The sequence below is a fragment of the Oncorhynchus gorbuscha genome, linkage group LG26 (assembly GCF_021184085.1).
Source record: "Oncorhynchus gorbuscha isolate QuinsamMale2020 ecotype Even-year linkage group LG26, OgorEven_v1.0, whole genome shotgun sequence".
In the NCBI taxonomy this organism is placed as follows: Eukaryota; Metazoa; Chordata; class Actinopteri; order Salmoniformes; family Salmonidae; genus Oncorhynchus; species Oncorhynchus gorbuscha.
The window spans coordinates 34,253,236-34,267,569 of NC_060198.1; the positions used below are offsets into that span (position 1 = coordinate 34,253,236).

A 14,334-nucleotide genomic window follows, 5' to 3' on the forward strand; every position below is an offset into this window, starting at 1 on the left:
TCAATTTTGGTTCATAAAAGATGATTATATAAAATAATTATGTAGTATTGTCTTCTTATTCGCGATACCATTTTGAAATGTTCTGTGTTAAAGAGACAATGCTGAATCAACATAATAGTCAGTGCCATGGGAAAAAAAATATTGAGGTTGATAAATCAATATAGTGTTGAGGGTATGTCACCAAAGAGCTGTAATCAGGTCAGAAAAAAAATGTGTTGGACTTAATTCAACATCAATGTAGTACTGTAATACAGTGTCATACAGAGAGAAACAACTTAAATAATATTTTTCTCTTTCTTTAAAGTTTTGGTTTCAAAACTTTGGTCATTTTAATTTCATAAAACAGATTTTCTGGACTGTATGCCCTTTGTTATAGATATACAGTATATTCCAATTACAACATAGGCAACTTATAGGCGCATTCTGGCAGTCATTTTAGCAGACAAATGTATCCAAAGTGACTTACTGTCATGTGAGCATACATTTTACGTATGCACGTGGAAATCGTAAGAAATATGCCTCTGGGCCAATTACAGAATATGTCATTGATTATATATCCGATATTATGTTACATCATGTAATTAATCTGTTTTCAACATGCCTGAGATGTGGATGGATGGGCTAGCCAAACAGTTTGTCACTCTCTACTGTTGACATCTTTACATCATAAAACCATTTCAAAGATAAGCCTCTAGATTTAAATACGGATTTGATTTATTCTCTCTTTCTGACCCTAAAAACTAGGATCCAACCCTCTGAGTACTCAACAATGGAGTTATACACCACACGTTACCCCATAAAATCATCTGATCTCCATTCCTCCTTGGACCCTACAGGCCTTCCTGCATCTGGGCCAGACCAGAAGGGGATTCCATCGCCCCACTGCCTCCAACCCAGGTCTCCTCCGCTCTGTGGGTCTGCCGTTGGGGCCAAATCTACACCAGAGCCATCTGCTCCTGGTCTTTGTCAGGGCCGCGACAGGGTGGTGTAGACCGGCTGCTCCCAGTGCGTGGGGCTGTGTGACTGTGGCACACTGGACGGGTCAGTGATGGCTGTGTACAGGGGCCTCTGCGAGGGCCCCATGTAGGAGAAGGCAGAGTACAGCCCTGAGGCCTGGCTGGAGTGGGCGTAGTAGGATCCCGAGGCCTGGTGGTCAGCATACTCTGCAAACTGGGCCCTGGAGGCCAGCGAGGGGAAAGCAGAGCTGTAGTGGGGCAGGCTGAGGGGAGTGTAGGTGACATGGGAACCCCCTGAGGATGCTTCGGCAAAGTGTCCCCCCGAGCTGGCCTCACTCTTAATCTGGGCCTTGGAGGGGTCGGAGCCCAGAGGTGAGGCATGATGCTGCTGGTGCTGCTTGGATAGCCACGCTGCAGAGTGTCCACTGGCCACGGCCAGGGCAGAGGAGATACCGTAGGCATAGGGAGATGCAGAGGACCCTGCTGCTGCCGCTGACCCAGCACTCTGTCCAATCCCCGGGTGCCCATTGGGGGGCAGGTACTGGTCAAACTCGTTCACATCAAAGGGCTCCATGTTGGCCATCACCTCGTGGCTGATCTCACCGATGTCCACGTTGCCGAAATCAATGTGTGGTTTGCCTGACCCTGATCCAGAGCCACCCTCTGCTCCTACCCCCATTCCCCCACGGGAGCCCCCTGCTCCACCACCCTCCCGCTTCCCATCGCCCGACTTCCCAGACTGGAGCTCCGTCTTGGGGGTGGTGGGTGGTGTAGGAGGGCTGTGGCTCTGGCCTGTGGGGAGACACAAAGCAGAGTTATTGTCAGCCTGGCTTGTGGTATATTATTTAGAATGGGGATGTGTGACAAACTGCATCGATAGGGCTGGTCAGACCCTGTGGCATACCTGCAGTATGTGGGTGGTGTCCATCAGCCAGAGGAGACCCCGCCCCCCTGACGTGGGCCGCCACGTCCAGGTGGAGGCTCTTGTAGTGCGATTGGCTGTGGCTGACTTCACCCTCAGAGTGGCCGTCAGCTTCAGAGCCGGAGCCGGGTTTGCCATTCTTGCGGCGGCGTGGCTGGTACTTGTACTCCGGGTAGTCCTTCTTGTGCTGCTTCCTCAGCCTCTCCGCCTCCTCGATGAAAGGCTTCTTATCACTCTCATTCAAGAGCCTATGAGGGAGAAAATAGTTTTGAAATAACAATGATAGAACATTTTAAATTCAGCCAGGATGTACTTAAAGTAGAGATGTTGTCGTGATGCTGATTTGATGCATGTGTCAAACTCTAATGCAGTCATCCATTCTGTTTGAATGAGGAAATTACAGTAGTCTGAGAACATTTAACAGCATGTATTTTGATAACATGATGACCATAATATGTGTGTTAAGATAACAGTGACACAGTGCTGGTTCCTTTGACACCTCCACATCCCAGAGGTCAATAACCTTGTCCAACTCCAATACAAGAATAATGGCATTTTATTTACCAGGTAATCTATGTCAACTGGGACATAACACCTTTTATATTCAATCTACTAAGTATTCTAGTATTTTACTTTTTTTTAAATGTCTAACTGGTGTAATGGCAACACACTCATAGGAAATGCTGATATTTCCCTTGTTGAGCATTAAAGCATTTTTAGAAAAGAACCATTGACAATATTTCTACTGTGGAGATTATTTCTACCATCAGTTTGGCCTCTGAAACATTCACTTGATTTTCATCTCGTTCTAAATCGGATCCACCATCTGCACAGCTGCATCAGAAACCCTGCCCACACCAGGGGATTTTTGGCTGGACTGTAATGAAATTAAGACACGGGCTAAAGATGCATCCTGTCTGAGGGAACAGGCATGAGAAAACACTGACCTTTGAGACTCCCAGTTCAGCATGTTTCTTGGCCAATTATACAATCATGCTCGGGCTCAAGGTCAAGTCTTTATCTAATTAATGTTGCCTCCTTATAAGGTTAATGAATTAGCCTCTCTGGGCCTTTCAATCAGTCTGACCTAGCAACAGTCCTCCATGTCTGTGTTTTAAAGGCTGACTGAACTAACCATTCAACCAGTAAAATCTTGGATATGTTTTTACATAGTAGGTTCTTTAATATGGTACTCTCAATTACAAATGACAGGGCTGTAAAAGTGTATATCTGACATAATGGTCTGTGCTTTAAAATATATAGATGAGGGGATTACAAAAACCTCAGTGATTCCCACTGCAGCCATCTCCCTCCTAAACCACCATGAATTAAGTGGGTTATGAAATTGGGCATATCCAGTCACTATAATGTGATTACAAAAAAACGCATAACTATATGTTGTTGGTTTTCGGTAGGCTACATAATCAACATAATTATTATAATATTTTTTTTTAGATTGTAGGACTTTAATCAACATTCCTTGGTAGGGCAACTGTCTAACAAGCTTTATTCTGAGCTGGTAGAATATTATTTGAACATACTAATTTGTAAGTCGCTCTGGATAAGAGCGTCTGCTAAATGACTTAAATGTAAATGTAAATACCTCAGCTAATTTGATTGAGAAACTCATTGGTGTAAAGAAGGGAACCTGCCTTGAAAAATCTAAGATCTGTGAGTTTTTAAGTTGTTTTTATGTTTTATGGGTCCATAATTCAAGGCTACTGTAGCGTGAAGTGTGCTTTGAACTTTTGACCCAGTGTTGTGACTAAGAACGCATTTGAACTTGTGTAACCCTGGATGTTTATTGTTGTTTACCAAAGCGGACCGACGCTGTAATAAACGCGTTCCCTTACCTCCATAGTTTCCCGAGGGTTTTGCTGAGCTCCGCGTTGTGGAGGTGGGGATACTGGTCTGCCAGTTTTCTCCGTGCGGCCTGTGCCCACACCATGAAGGCGTTCATAGGCCTTTTCACGTGCGGCTTGCTTTTGCTGCCGGAGTTTACGCGCACAGGCATAGGCACGAGAGTCCAGTCGTAGCCGTTCAGCACCTGGCTCACTGCCTCGCGGATACCAATGGGAAAGCGATCGTCGTCTTCATCGGACTTGATGGAAATCCCGCCAGCTACATCGGATAGGGCGTCGTCGCCGATCCCTGTCAGCTGGGGCTGCGGACCGGACAGGGGGGAGTCTCCTCCGCCTGCGGCACTGGATGAGTGACCCGGTGACAAGGAGTGACCGTCGTCCGAGACCCCCGGACTCATTTCTAACTCAGATAAACTCTGCTCCTCTCCCGACATCTTTCCCCTCTTCCCTCAGGTGAGTAACAGGACGTGTACAGGGTATCGTTTCTTGGCCTATGGGTGTTCAACTACTAATCATAGGCCTATGTCTGAACTAATGAAGAAGTTCACCCTTTCTCAGGAATATAAACTCTGCCTGTTTAAAACGAAAGGATTGCTTCTGTCACTCGAGGTCTCCTTTATATAAACTCCCAGTCAGTCTCAACTCTCAGTCTACGTTCTAAAATTCTGTTTGGATTCCTCATCAAAGTTCTTTCCATCCGTGTTGCTGGTATCTTACGCTGAGCGCGTATTGTGGATCCCAGTTTACCTGTTGATTCCCACCTCTTGCTCCAGTAGAACAGTGTCCTCTCCCTTGCAGTCTTTGAAATTGTAGTCCTTTAGCTAAATACTGCAAAGGACATAAAGTAGAGTATGTATTAGAAAACAATACCCTAGTGAGTGAAATATAGAACATATTATTAAACTGGGTGGTTCGAGCCCTGAATGCTGATTGGCTGACAGCCTTGGTATATCAGACCAGAGCGCACCACAGGTATGACAAAACATGTATTTGTACTGCTCTAATTACATTGGTAACCAGTTTATAATAGCAATAAGGCACCTCAGGGGTTTGTGGTACATGGCCAATACACCACGTTAAGGGCTGTATCCAGGCACTCCTCGTTGCGTTATGCGTAAGAACAGCCCTTAGCTGTGGTATATTCACCATATACCACAGCCCCTCATAAGATATTGCTTAATTATAGCCTGTAGGCTGGGCTATGGACATGCAGGTAGCTAATAGGGCTTGGCTGCAGCTTGTTTGCTCGGAATACTTTCATTGAATTAGCATATAAATTATGTAATAGAAATGATCAGGAAATGTACAAAATTGCAATCATATAGAAGCGAATCTGAAGCCCATACAATTAGTGCAGACGGGCTGTTATTCGAGCCATGGCCTCGACTCCTGCTAACAAGCTACTGTTTAAGGGTTGGCACTTATTGCAAGCTCCCCAGAGAGAAAGTGTTGGAATAATATGAGCCCGCACCAGCACAGGGCTTCGATTTATACCTCGGAGCTCTTAGATAAACATGGGCTGGCGCTGGAAATATAAATCGCGTGGGTGCGTGTGTATGCGCGTGTGTGAATTGGACACTGTCTGTTTGAAAAAGTATAGGCTATGTGTCTGTATGCGACCTATTGAGGTCAAATGTGTAGTTTTGTCGATAGAATCAACGCCTGCCTGTGTAGGCCAACACGACCTTAACGTTTTGATTAAGCGAACTTGTGAACTGTAATAACAAACTATAGGCGGTTTGTTTTGGAATTGATTTACTCGTTGAATCAGTCATATTGTAGAAGTTAACTTCATTATGGTTGTCTCTCTAGTGCCCAATTGATCCTTTGTAACATGTCATGACGCTGACATGCACACTGCAATGGTGGTGAATTATCAGAGCATTGGCGGGACTGTGCCATCTCATCTGGTACCTCAACCACGTCCAGTTGTGCACCTGGTGGTCACAATGAATCCCCCTCCCCTCTCCTTTCTGTACGCCGATGTGTTATCCTGTCCACGCACATAGCTGTTGCCCCCATGATAGTGTTCAATTGGTCAGTAGGGAGAAGAGCATGGGGTGGGGTGATAATGCTTCCTTTGCCACGGCCCAACAGTGTTTAATTACAGCCGTATTAGGCCTAATGTATCGCATTGCAACGCCGTGGTCTTGCAAAGAGATTTGACTGGTGCGTTTTAGTCAATAAGGTTTTGATTAATACCAAAATGCAGGTAAGACGTTGCCTTTCGTGGCTCTCATCTAGCAATAGAGCGCCTACTAGTATTTTCTCGAATAGCTGGACCATATGTCTGTTACGTTGAAGCGTATTAATACATCTCTGGCACGTATGTTAATCTGAATAGGCCTATGTCCGTATGGGTAACTGCGCTCGCAACAAACGATCTCCAATTGCGCGTCCGCATATGAGGCTATGGGCCTACTTTTCATATGACAGGAGGACACTCGCACGGGCTACTTAGAATAAAATATTGAGGCTTTATACACTATATATACAAAAGTATGAGGACACCCAATCAATTTAGTGGATTCGCTATTTTAGCCACATCTTTTGCTGACAGGTGTATACAATCGAGCACACAGCCATGCCATCTCCATAGACAAACATTGGAAGTAGAATGGTCTTACTGAAGAGCTCAGTGACTTTCAAAGTGGCACTGTCGTTGAATGCCACCTTTCCAACAAGTCAGTTCCTCAAACGTCTGCTCTGCCAGCTCGATCAACTGTAAGTGCTGTTATTGTGAAATTGAAACGTATAGGAGCAACAAGTCGTAGGCCACACAAGCTCACAGAACAGCTTCATGAAATGGGTTTCCATGTCCGAGTAGCCACACACAAGCCTAAGATCACCATGCACAATGCCAAGCATAGGCTTGAGTGGTGTAAAGATCTCCGCCATTGGACTCTGGAGCAATGGAAACGTGTTCTCTGGAGTGATGAATCATGGACTGGGTTTGGAAGATGCCCGAATGCATAGTGACAACTGTAAAGTTTGGTGGAGGAGAAATAATGGTCTGGGGCTGCTTTTCATAGTTTGGGCAAGGCCCCTTAATTGTAGTGAGGGAAATCTTAACGTTACAGAATATAATTACATTCTTCCAACTTTGTGGCAACAGTTTGGGGAAGTCCCTTTCCTGTTTCAGCGTGAAAATACCCCCGTGCACAAAGCAGTTCCATACAGAAATGGTTTGTCGAGATCAGTGTGGAAGAATTTGACCGGCCTGCACAGAGCCCTGACCTCAACCCCATCGAACACCTTTGGGATGAATTGGAACTATGACTGCGAGCCAGGCTGAATGGAAGCAAGTCCCTGCAGCAATGTTCTAACATCTTGTGAAAAGCCTTCCCAGAAGAGTGGAGGCTGTTATAGCAGCAAAGGAAGGCGTATTAATGCCCATGATTTTGAAATTAGATGTTCGAAGAGCAGGTGTCCACATACCTTTGATCATGTCGTGTATGTGTAGGCTAATAACGGGTTTGTAATGGACATATAAGGTGACAATAATTGATGACAACTCCGGTCATTCGAGTTGGTTGCAGCCAGAACAGAGTTCCGATGTGATTCAATCGCGACAGTTGTTTTTCAATTAGCAAATTTCTTTACAAAGAAAGTATTTTCACCAGGTTGTCCTTCAGATTAGTTCAGAACTATGAAGGACACACGGTTCGTCTGTCCTGTGATAATTAAAGCAGGAGTTAAATGCCAATTTATGCTCGTCCACATTGAAAACCCGCATTTAATTTATTGTCAGTATAGGCTCTACTGTATTGTGTAGCAAACGGTATATTGATTATTCTCTACATTCCTCTTAAATTGTGTTTATGATGTCTAACTTTCTATCAATTAGGTTTTTTCTATAGCAACCGTCATTAATTTACATGAAAGAATTGGACTCCAAAGCCCTTCTTATCGCTTGACCTAACAATAAATTGCCCTTGATTTACGATGTTTACCCATGCTTGATGCTGTAGTCTCTTTCCCTTAGTTAGTTGTAACATGTTAATTTATTATAATAAAATTAAAAAACATTTAACATATCCAGAAATGTGGCATAGCCTATCTGAATCTGTTTTTCTTATTCCAAAACAATTGTCTCTAAACAATTGAATAAAACGTAACAATTCTATGACCTATTTGTGAATTTGGCCTTTGAGTTTGTGTTCTGATGCAGGTCTAGAATATTGTATGCATTGAACAGGTTGTTGGCACGAACCACTGATCAGAGATGACGAGAACACGACCAGCTTTTAACCCATTACGAAATGGATGATCCTGGTGACTAACTTTCTCTCAATGAATTAGTATATTAGTCAACCTGTAAATACTCAGGAATAAATAAGCCTAATACTGTCAAATGCCTCATCTCGTTGAAAATAGTTCCATGCGTCATGAATGTTGGGATAGTCAGTAGATGTAATTAAGGAGTCAAAGTTTGCTGTTAATGGGAAAAGTTTCGTTGAGTTCAACTTGAACTCGATCAATCGTTCAACCTTATATCTAAAACTATATTTTTCACTGGTTTAGAAATAATTGCATAACTTCGAAAGGACCGTTATCGACAAGGCAAACCTAAACAAAATACATAACGTTGAAGCTGGTTCATAATTGAAATTGTACGTCAGTAGGCCTATTTGTATGAACCTATATAGTCCGTAGCATACATTTGCAAAAAATATATATAATCTTGCTGAGATGCGTATTAAACATGTATTTCTCCTGTCAGTCACGATAATCATCTCCTGCTATAACAGAGCAGGCGATGCCCACTTTAGCAGGATTATCCTAAGAGACAGTTTAAATGTAACAATAGTAATATGATAATAGCCTAATAAATAAAACAATAATTTAGAAAAGATGCAGGTGTAATACATAATTTCTAACTGCACAATTTAGATGAACTTTATGGCTTGATTATTTGACAAATGAAAGAAAGAGAGAGAGAGAACAGCAGAGACAGGAAAGTATTTCAAAAGCTAAGCGCCTTACTTCAGTAATGAAAAATGAGGTCGCCCGCTTAGCACGAGAGTCCGTGTGTTCCCGAGTTTCCAAAGTGACGCTCGCGCTCACTCCCTAGCCCCCTCGCTCGCGCTGCCCTTCTATGAATGCCTGCTCTGTGTCGCGCCGGGGCTTAAAGAGCTCCGTTGTGTGAGGAAAAATAAAAAAAAGTGGAGAAACAGTCTTAAAGGAGCAGCAAACTTTCACGCATGCAACACCGGCAATCAATGTGATTGGTCGATGATTATTTTTCTCAGTTTCCTGCAGGGCAAGATCTCGCTGACAAAATTAGCATCAATATTATGCCAATATTTTGCCTACCTGAATAATGCGGAGACGCCTAGATTGTTTTGGTTAGGTAATGTAAATGTAAATGTAGGTAGGCTACTGATCTATTTCTAGGCTGCAGTGCCATTTGGGTTTGGGTATTTCAGACTTCTCAAAAGCAATATCTAGCCTATGGAAAACCCCTTCTGTTGGGAAAATGTATGTGATATCATCCATATTTGAGGTGTGCTACTTTTTGACCCTCTTGTAGTGATCAGAGTAGGGCAATTCCAATGTGGAACACAAAAATATCCGTTTTCTATTGACATTGATTAATTCAGTAAGAAATATAATTTTGTCAAGGTTGTGAATTTTCAGATCCATGTTATTCTCATACGTCATTATAGCCATTACAGATTGGGTGGCAGATTTTGATTTAATGATTTTATGTGCTTGATGTTTTATATTATTGATTTAGAATTAGGGATTACATCTCTAAATGTAGGCATAGACTAAATATAAGGCTCAAATCATAAAAGAGCAATGTTGACTATGATATTTGTCATGTTAAATGTATTAGAGAGGGATATTAGCGACATGCGCAATCCTTTACTGAGAGATTTTCATTTGCGAAAGCTTATAGGGCCACCCTAAAAAAGAGACCTGAAAAACATAAGCCATCCCTCAATTTCAAATGACAAAAAAAGATTTATGTTTCTGAATAATTCATAAGGCCTGTATCATAAATAAGTCTACCGGCAAGGCTTATGTGCTTTTACGCATGAGGTAAACATTGGGTAATGTGAACGCAATCACAACATTGATATTGACATATACACCACAATATCCTTGAACGCGTTCCTCTGGAGAAATGTTTTCGTCTTATTGTTATTATTATTATTATAAGCCATATATTTTTATCAAATTAAATAGAAGAAGCGTAGGCCTATTCTCTGATGTTATCAAATTGAATTTATTTGCCTGTTTCTGCATTTCCTGTTGGCGGTGTGAATTTGTATTTGCACCCTGTCACTCACATCACTGGATACAAGCGTCAACAACTGACTTTGATGTGTCTCTTTTTATCCTGTTTCAAGTGAGGGGGGGGGGGGGGGCTCCACATTCTTAAATATCCCCTATATTCTTGGGTATATTGCTGCACCTGCTATGAGCAACTACCAGACGTCGTTCTTGTCTATTTCAATACAGCCAAAGTTTATTACATTTGTTCTATATATATATTAGATAAAGATTTAGATAAAGATTTTACGCACGTTTTACACACACAAACTAGGCTAAGTGAACAGTTGGCCTACAGGCATTTATCTCTCGATATTTTGTAGTAGATTCATTTAAACTATACTGACACTAGTTTGTTGGATAGAGCATCAACGTTGGCCTACAGTAGACTATCCAGTGCAGGCCACTGACTGTAGGAATTAAATATAATTCCAAGGCGAACACTGCGCTACTTCATCCTATGTGTGAGTTTTATAATTGCATCAGTGCGCAGTCACTTAGATACACAGAGCACACATTTAAAACCAAACAGCATTTGGAGAAAATATAGAAAGTAGAGATGGGGGGAACATCATGGGTCGAACGCACACAACTACATGCGCTGTTCTTTTCAACAATGACCCCTTGTATATTTCCTTCTCCCGACACTACCCCCTCATCCCCCCAAAATCCCTTATTTGTTCATTATCCATGAATGTTGACTGCGATAAGGGAATCCTAACCATGAGTGAATCTCTCTGTCTGGTTCTCTCTCCCTCTCTCGCCCTTTCAGTCCCTCTCTCCTCTTCTCTTTGCGCCCTTTGTTTTATCTCAGGTGAATTGTAATCATGTGATCAAACGAACACCCCCCTTCCATTATCCCCTTAAAATGAAAAAATGAGGAACAAAAAAACAGTTCTTTGTATATAAAAAAGAAAAAGATAAAAAGTCATGTCTCCGTTTAGTGCGTCTCTTTGTCTGGGTCTCAGCAAACGCTCACATATAGGGGAAAATGCTCCAAGACCTCTACTTTGCTTATGGATCTCTGTCGCACTGTCCGGCTCTTGAGAGGGGGACATTTAAAATGCAACTCCGGTGGACTGGCTGGTCCTTCAGGATTTGTGGCCTGGCCGCAACATTGAAGTGAGTTTTTGTGAGTGTGCAGTAAAAAAAAAGGTTGGGAGAACATCAAGAATTAATGGTGTTTTGGGGGGAAAGACAGGCCTATTACTGCTCTTTTCATGTCAATATTTAGCCTACATTTTGTAAGGCGCGAATATTTGAGAAATACGTATGATTCGTATAATTTCTGAGCCTCAGTGTTGTCTATTATGTATTATACGTTTTTTGTTATAAGCTAAGGATATTGTTATGAAAAGGTTCCGAAAGATACACTTCATGTACGTGGTTAGTGTTTCTTTATCGAAATCAATATCCCGTAAGGACCCAGCATTTGTGTGTGATTGTGTTGTGATTTATTGAAGTGAATTAAGAGGGAGAGAAAAGCCAGGTGAACATATCTGTGGTCGCATGTGTCGAATCGTTGTCGTTTAAATATTTATTTTTAACTGCACCGTCACGACATTACATTTTATGTTCTTCTCTAGGCAAATTATAATATTTTATTGAAAGGAAAAATGTATTCAATTAGGTATTTAATAAAGAATATGCTTCCATGCAATTTGGTTGATTAGCCTAATGTTACAGTTTAATTTAGCTGGTTTCTCAATTGTGTAAACATTTAGTAGCCTAGGCGATTGGTGTAGTTCAGAATAACTCAACAGTTATATCGTTATAATCGATTCGCTTATAACATCAGGTTAACTATTATCAATGCGATTTCTTTTTTAGGTGGTTTGCTTTTAGGCCTAGCTTTTAGGCCTAACAATAAGTAATTTCACCATTCTTATGAAAACTCCGCGTCTAATCCTTCTACCAACCTGGCCCCATTCCATCATGGCCACCTAATCATCAACCTCCTAATTGGCATTTCATCACTCCTAACCTCTCCACCTGAACGCTGATGTGTGGTGAGCGTTTTGGAACAAAAATGGTCCCCGTGCATCACCCAGGTTGGTGCCGCACATTGGTGGTGGATGAGGTGAGTTTCCCCTTTACTACGTAAAGCACGTTGAGTACTTCAGTTGTTAGAAAAGCACAATATGAATCCAATCAATTATTATTACAAACATTGGAGTAAAACAAGCTTATATATTACAAGTTATATGCTTCAAGAAACAATGGGTATATATAATGCATTTACATCCACAAATGGATGTATCAACTAAGGATTCTAGCTTTAAATTTGTTCAGCGATATGGTATTTTATACTTTCTAATTGTAGCCTACAGTTAACGACAGCAAACGTGACAGAACAAGACGAGAAATACATTTTCCTCAATTTTACATTAGGTCTAATTTATCAGAATATTAGAGGAAGCATTGATGTAACGAAAATATATATAAAGTCGTGCAAATTTGGCTTTTCAATTTTGGTCGCATACAACGACTAACATGTCATTTATGTCGAAAGCCCAAATTGGTATCAGATCATTATTAAACAAAATATTCTGGATATTGTTTTGTCAGAATAACAAAACTTAATGTCAGACACATTTTTAAATATATATTTTATAACAGAAGCCTAACTCCTTCCCCCTCTGACTTAACTTGTTAATGAATAAATATTAAATATGCTTTTTCTATATGATAAAATAGCGTCCAACTTTGTGGTAAACCTTTTAAAAATGTAAAATGGTGAATATATTTGCTCTGTTTTGTTTTAGTGTCTTTAGAACCAATATTTGAATATTGTGCTAAACTCTATGTAATGTCTTGATGTTTACAGATGTAGAGAAGTAAAAATAGGATAAAATTATATAATTATCAACAGAACAAATCATCAACATGATGGTATTGATTGAAATAAATATTAAGAGACAAAGGAATAAGAACAGTTGTCAGAATGAGACTTCTCTTACTTATTGAATATTCATTTATTATATGTTGATTCATAATGAGGATTTATTTGCTATTTGTTTAGCTTTGTTCATTTAGAATGGAATATGTCGCAGTATTGGGACATTTTCTACTCACAAACCTCCTTCATATCATTTTAAATCACTATCTGAAAGTAGAAAAAAATGGACACTACAAACATTGAAAATGTAGTGCTTTTTACTGTGACTGATGTTGCTAATCGTTTCCTTCAACACAGAAATGTGGTTCATGTTGAAACTGTCTCCCATAAATCCGCTGTGGTGCCAGGGACCTGACATGTGTCCACCGATGATGCCGTTTGTTGTGCAGCCGTAGACAGTTGTGACGGTAAACAGTTGGAACTCAGGTCTGTGACCAGGGGGGGTCACCCTCAAAGCAGACTGCTAATGTGGGCCTCGTGGTTCTGTGACTGTGACACTACCTGAGGGGGCTCTTCCATTAACCTGGTCACAACAGGGACAGATATCAACAACATCCTGTGGCACACTAGGCTGGATCACATTTATTTCAAGAACACTTAAAGGATAGAAGAATAACAACAACAAGAAGAGAGAAAGACCAGAACTTTGTAGAGCAAATGTATTTATCATTTTGTGTCTGTGATGGAAGGGTTGACCTTTCGTCTTGTGTGCTGGCGGAGAAAATTCCTGTGGGAATTCCTGCATTCTCACAAAAGGAGAGAATCTGATAGGGGGAGAGAAAGAGCTGGAGAGGGAGAGAGAGGTCAGTGGTAAAAACAAATGACTGGACTTAGTGTAATGATCTCATATTTTCTGGTGGGACGTGGAGAATTCTGCTGCCATCCATCACTTGAATTAGGTGCCAAGTAAACACCCAAACCCGTCCCCCTCATAATCCTAATTTTGGCACTGAGCAATGGCAGCTGAGATGGATTGCAGTGGACAAGATGGACTTGGCAAAACAACGCAGAGGTCCATTACAGGACATTAAGTAATTGACTTTAATTTAAATGTAGCTCTCACTTTTAGCTACGCTGTTTGGTGTCTGGCTTTGTTATGGATATTTTGGAATCCACTTGAAAAGTTACAGACTGCAAACTTTACCATACTCTACTTGGGGTTTGCTTTTAATTTCTGATACAGCCCACAGACCAGACATTCAGATGACCTACTTTCAAATATGGGACCGGCTCTGAGCTGTGAGGCGGTAACAGATTTTGCACCTGTACAAAATCAAACAGGTGCACAACTATTTCCCATTGCAGCAGGTCAGTCAACCTGCTGCAATCATCCTGTGAGCTGTGATCATTTGAAGAGCTGGAGATGCTCCCCAAGTCCATTTTGATTACAAATGGAGCCGCCATTCTTGTATG

At 41.4% G+C, this 14,334-nt stretch overlaps 1 protein-coding gene across 1 annotated transcript; it reads right to left on the reverse strand.

Annotated features, from left to right (window-relative positions):
- Positions 1-819: 819 nt before the first annotated feature.
- On the reverse strand, positions 820-8,834 carry LOC124015304 (transcription factor Sox-10-like). The gene is made up of 4 exons (XM_046330460.1): positions 8,727-8,834; positions 3,732-4,568; positions 1,861-2,126; positions 820-1,748 (listed from the first exon to the last, which is right to left on the reverse strand). Exons 2-4 carry the CDS (start codon positions 4,172-4,174, stop codon positions 967-969), a joined length of 1,491 nt encoding a protein of 496 aa, XP_046186416.1. The 5' UTR covers positions 4,175-4,568; positions 8,727-8,834; the 3' UTR covers positions 820-966.
- Between the last annotated feature and the right edge of the window lie 5,500 nt (positions 8,835-14,334).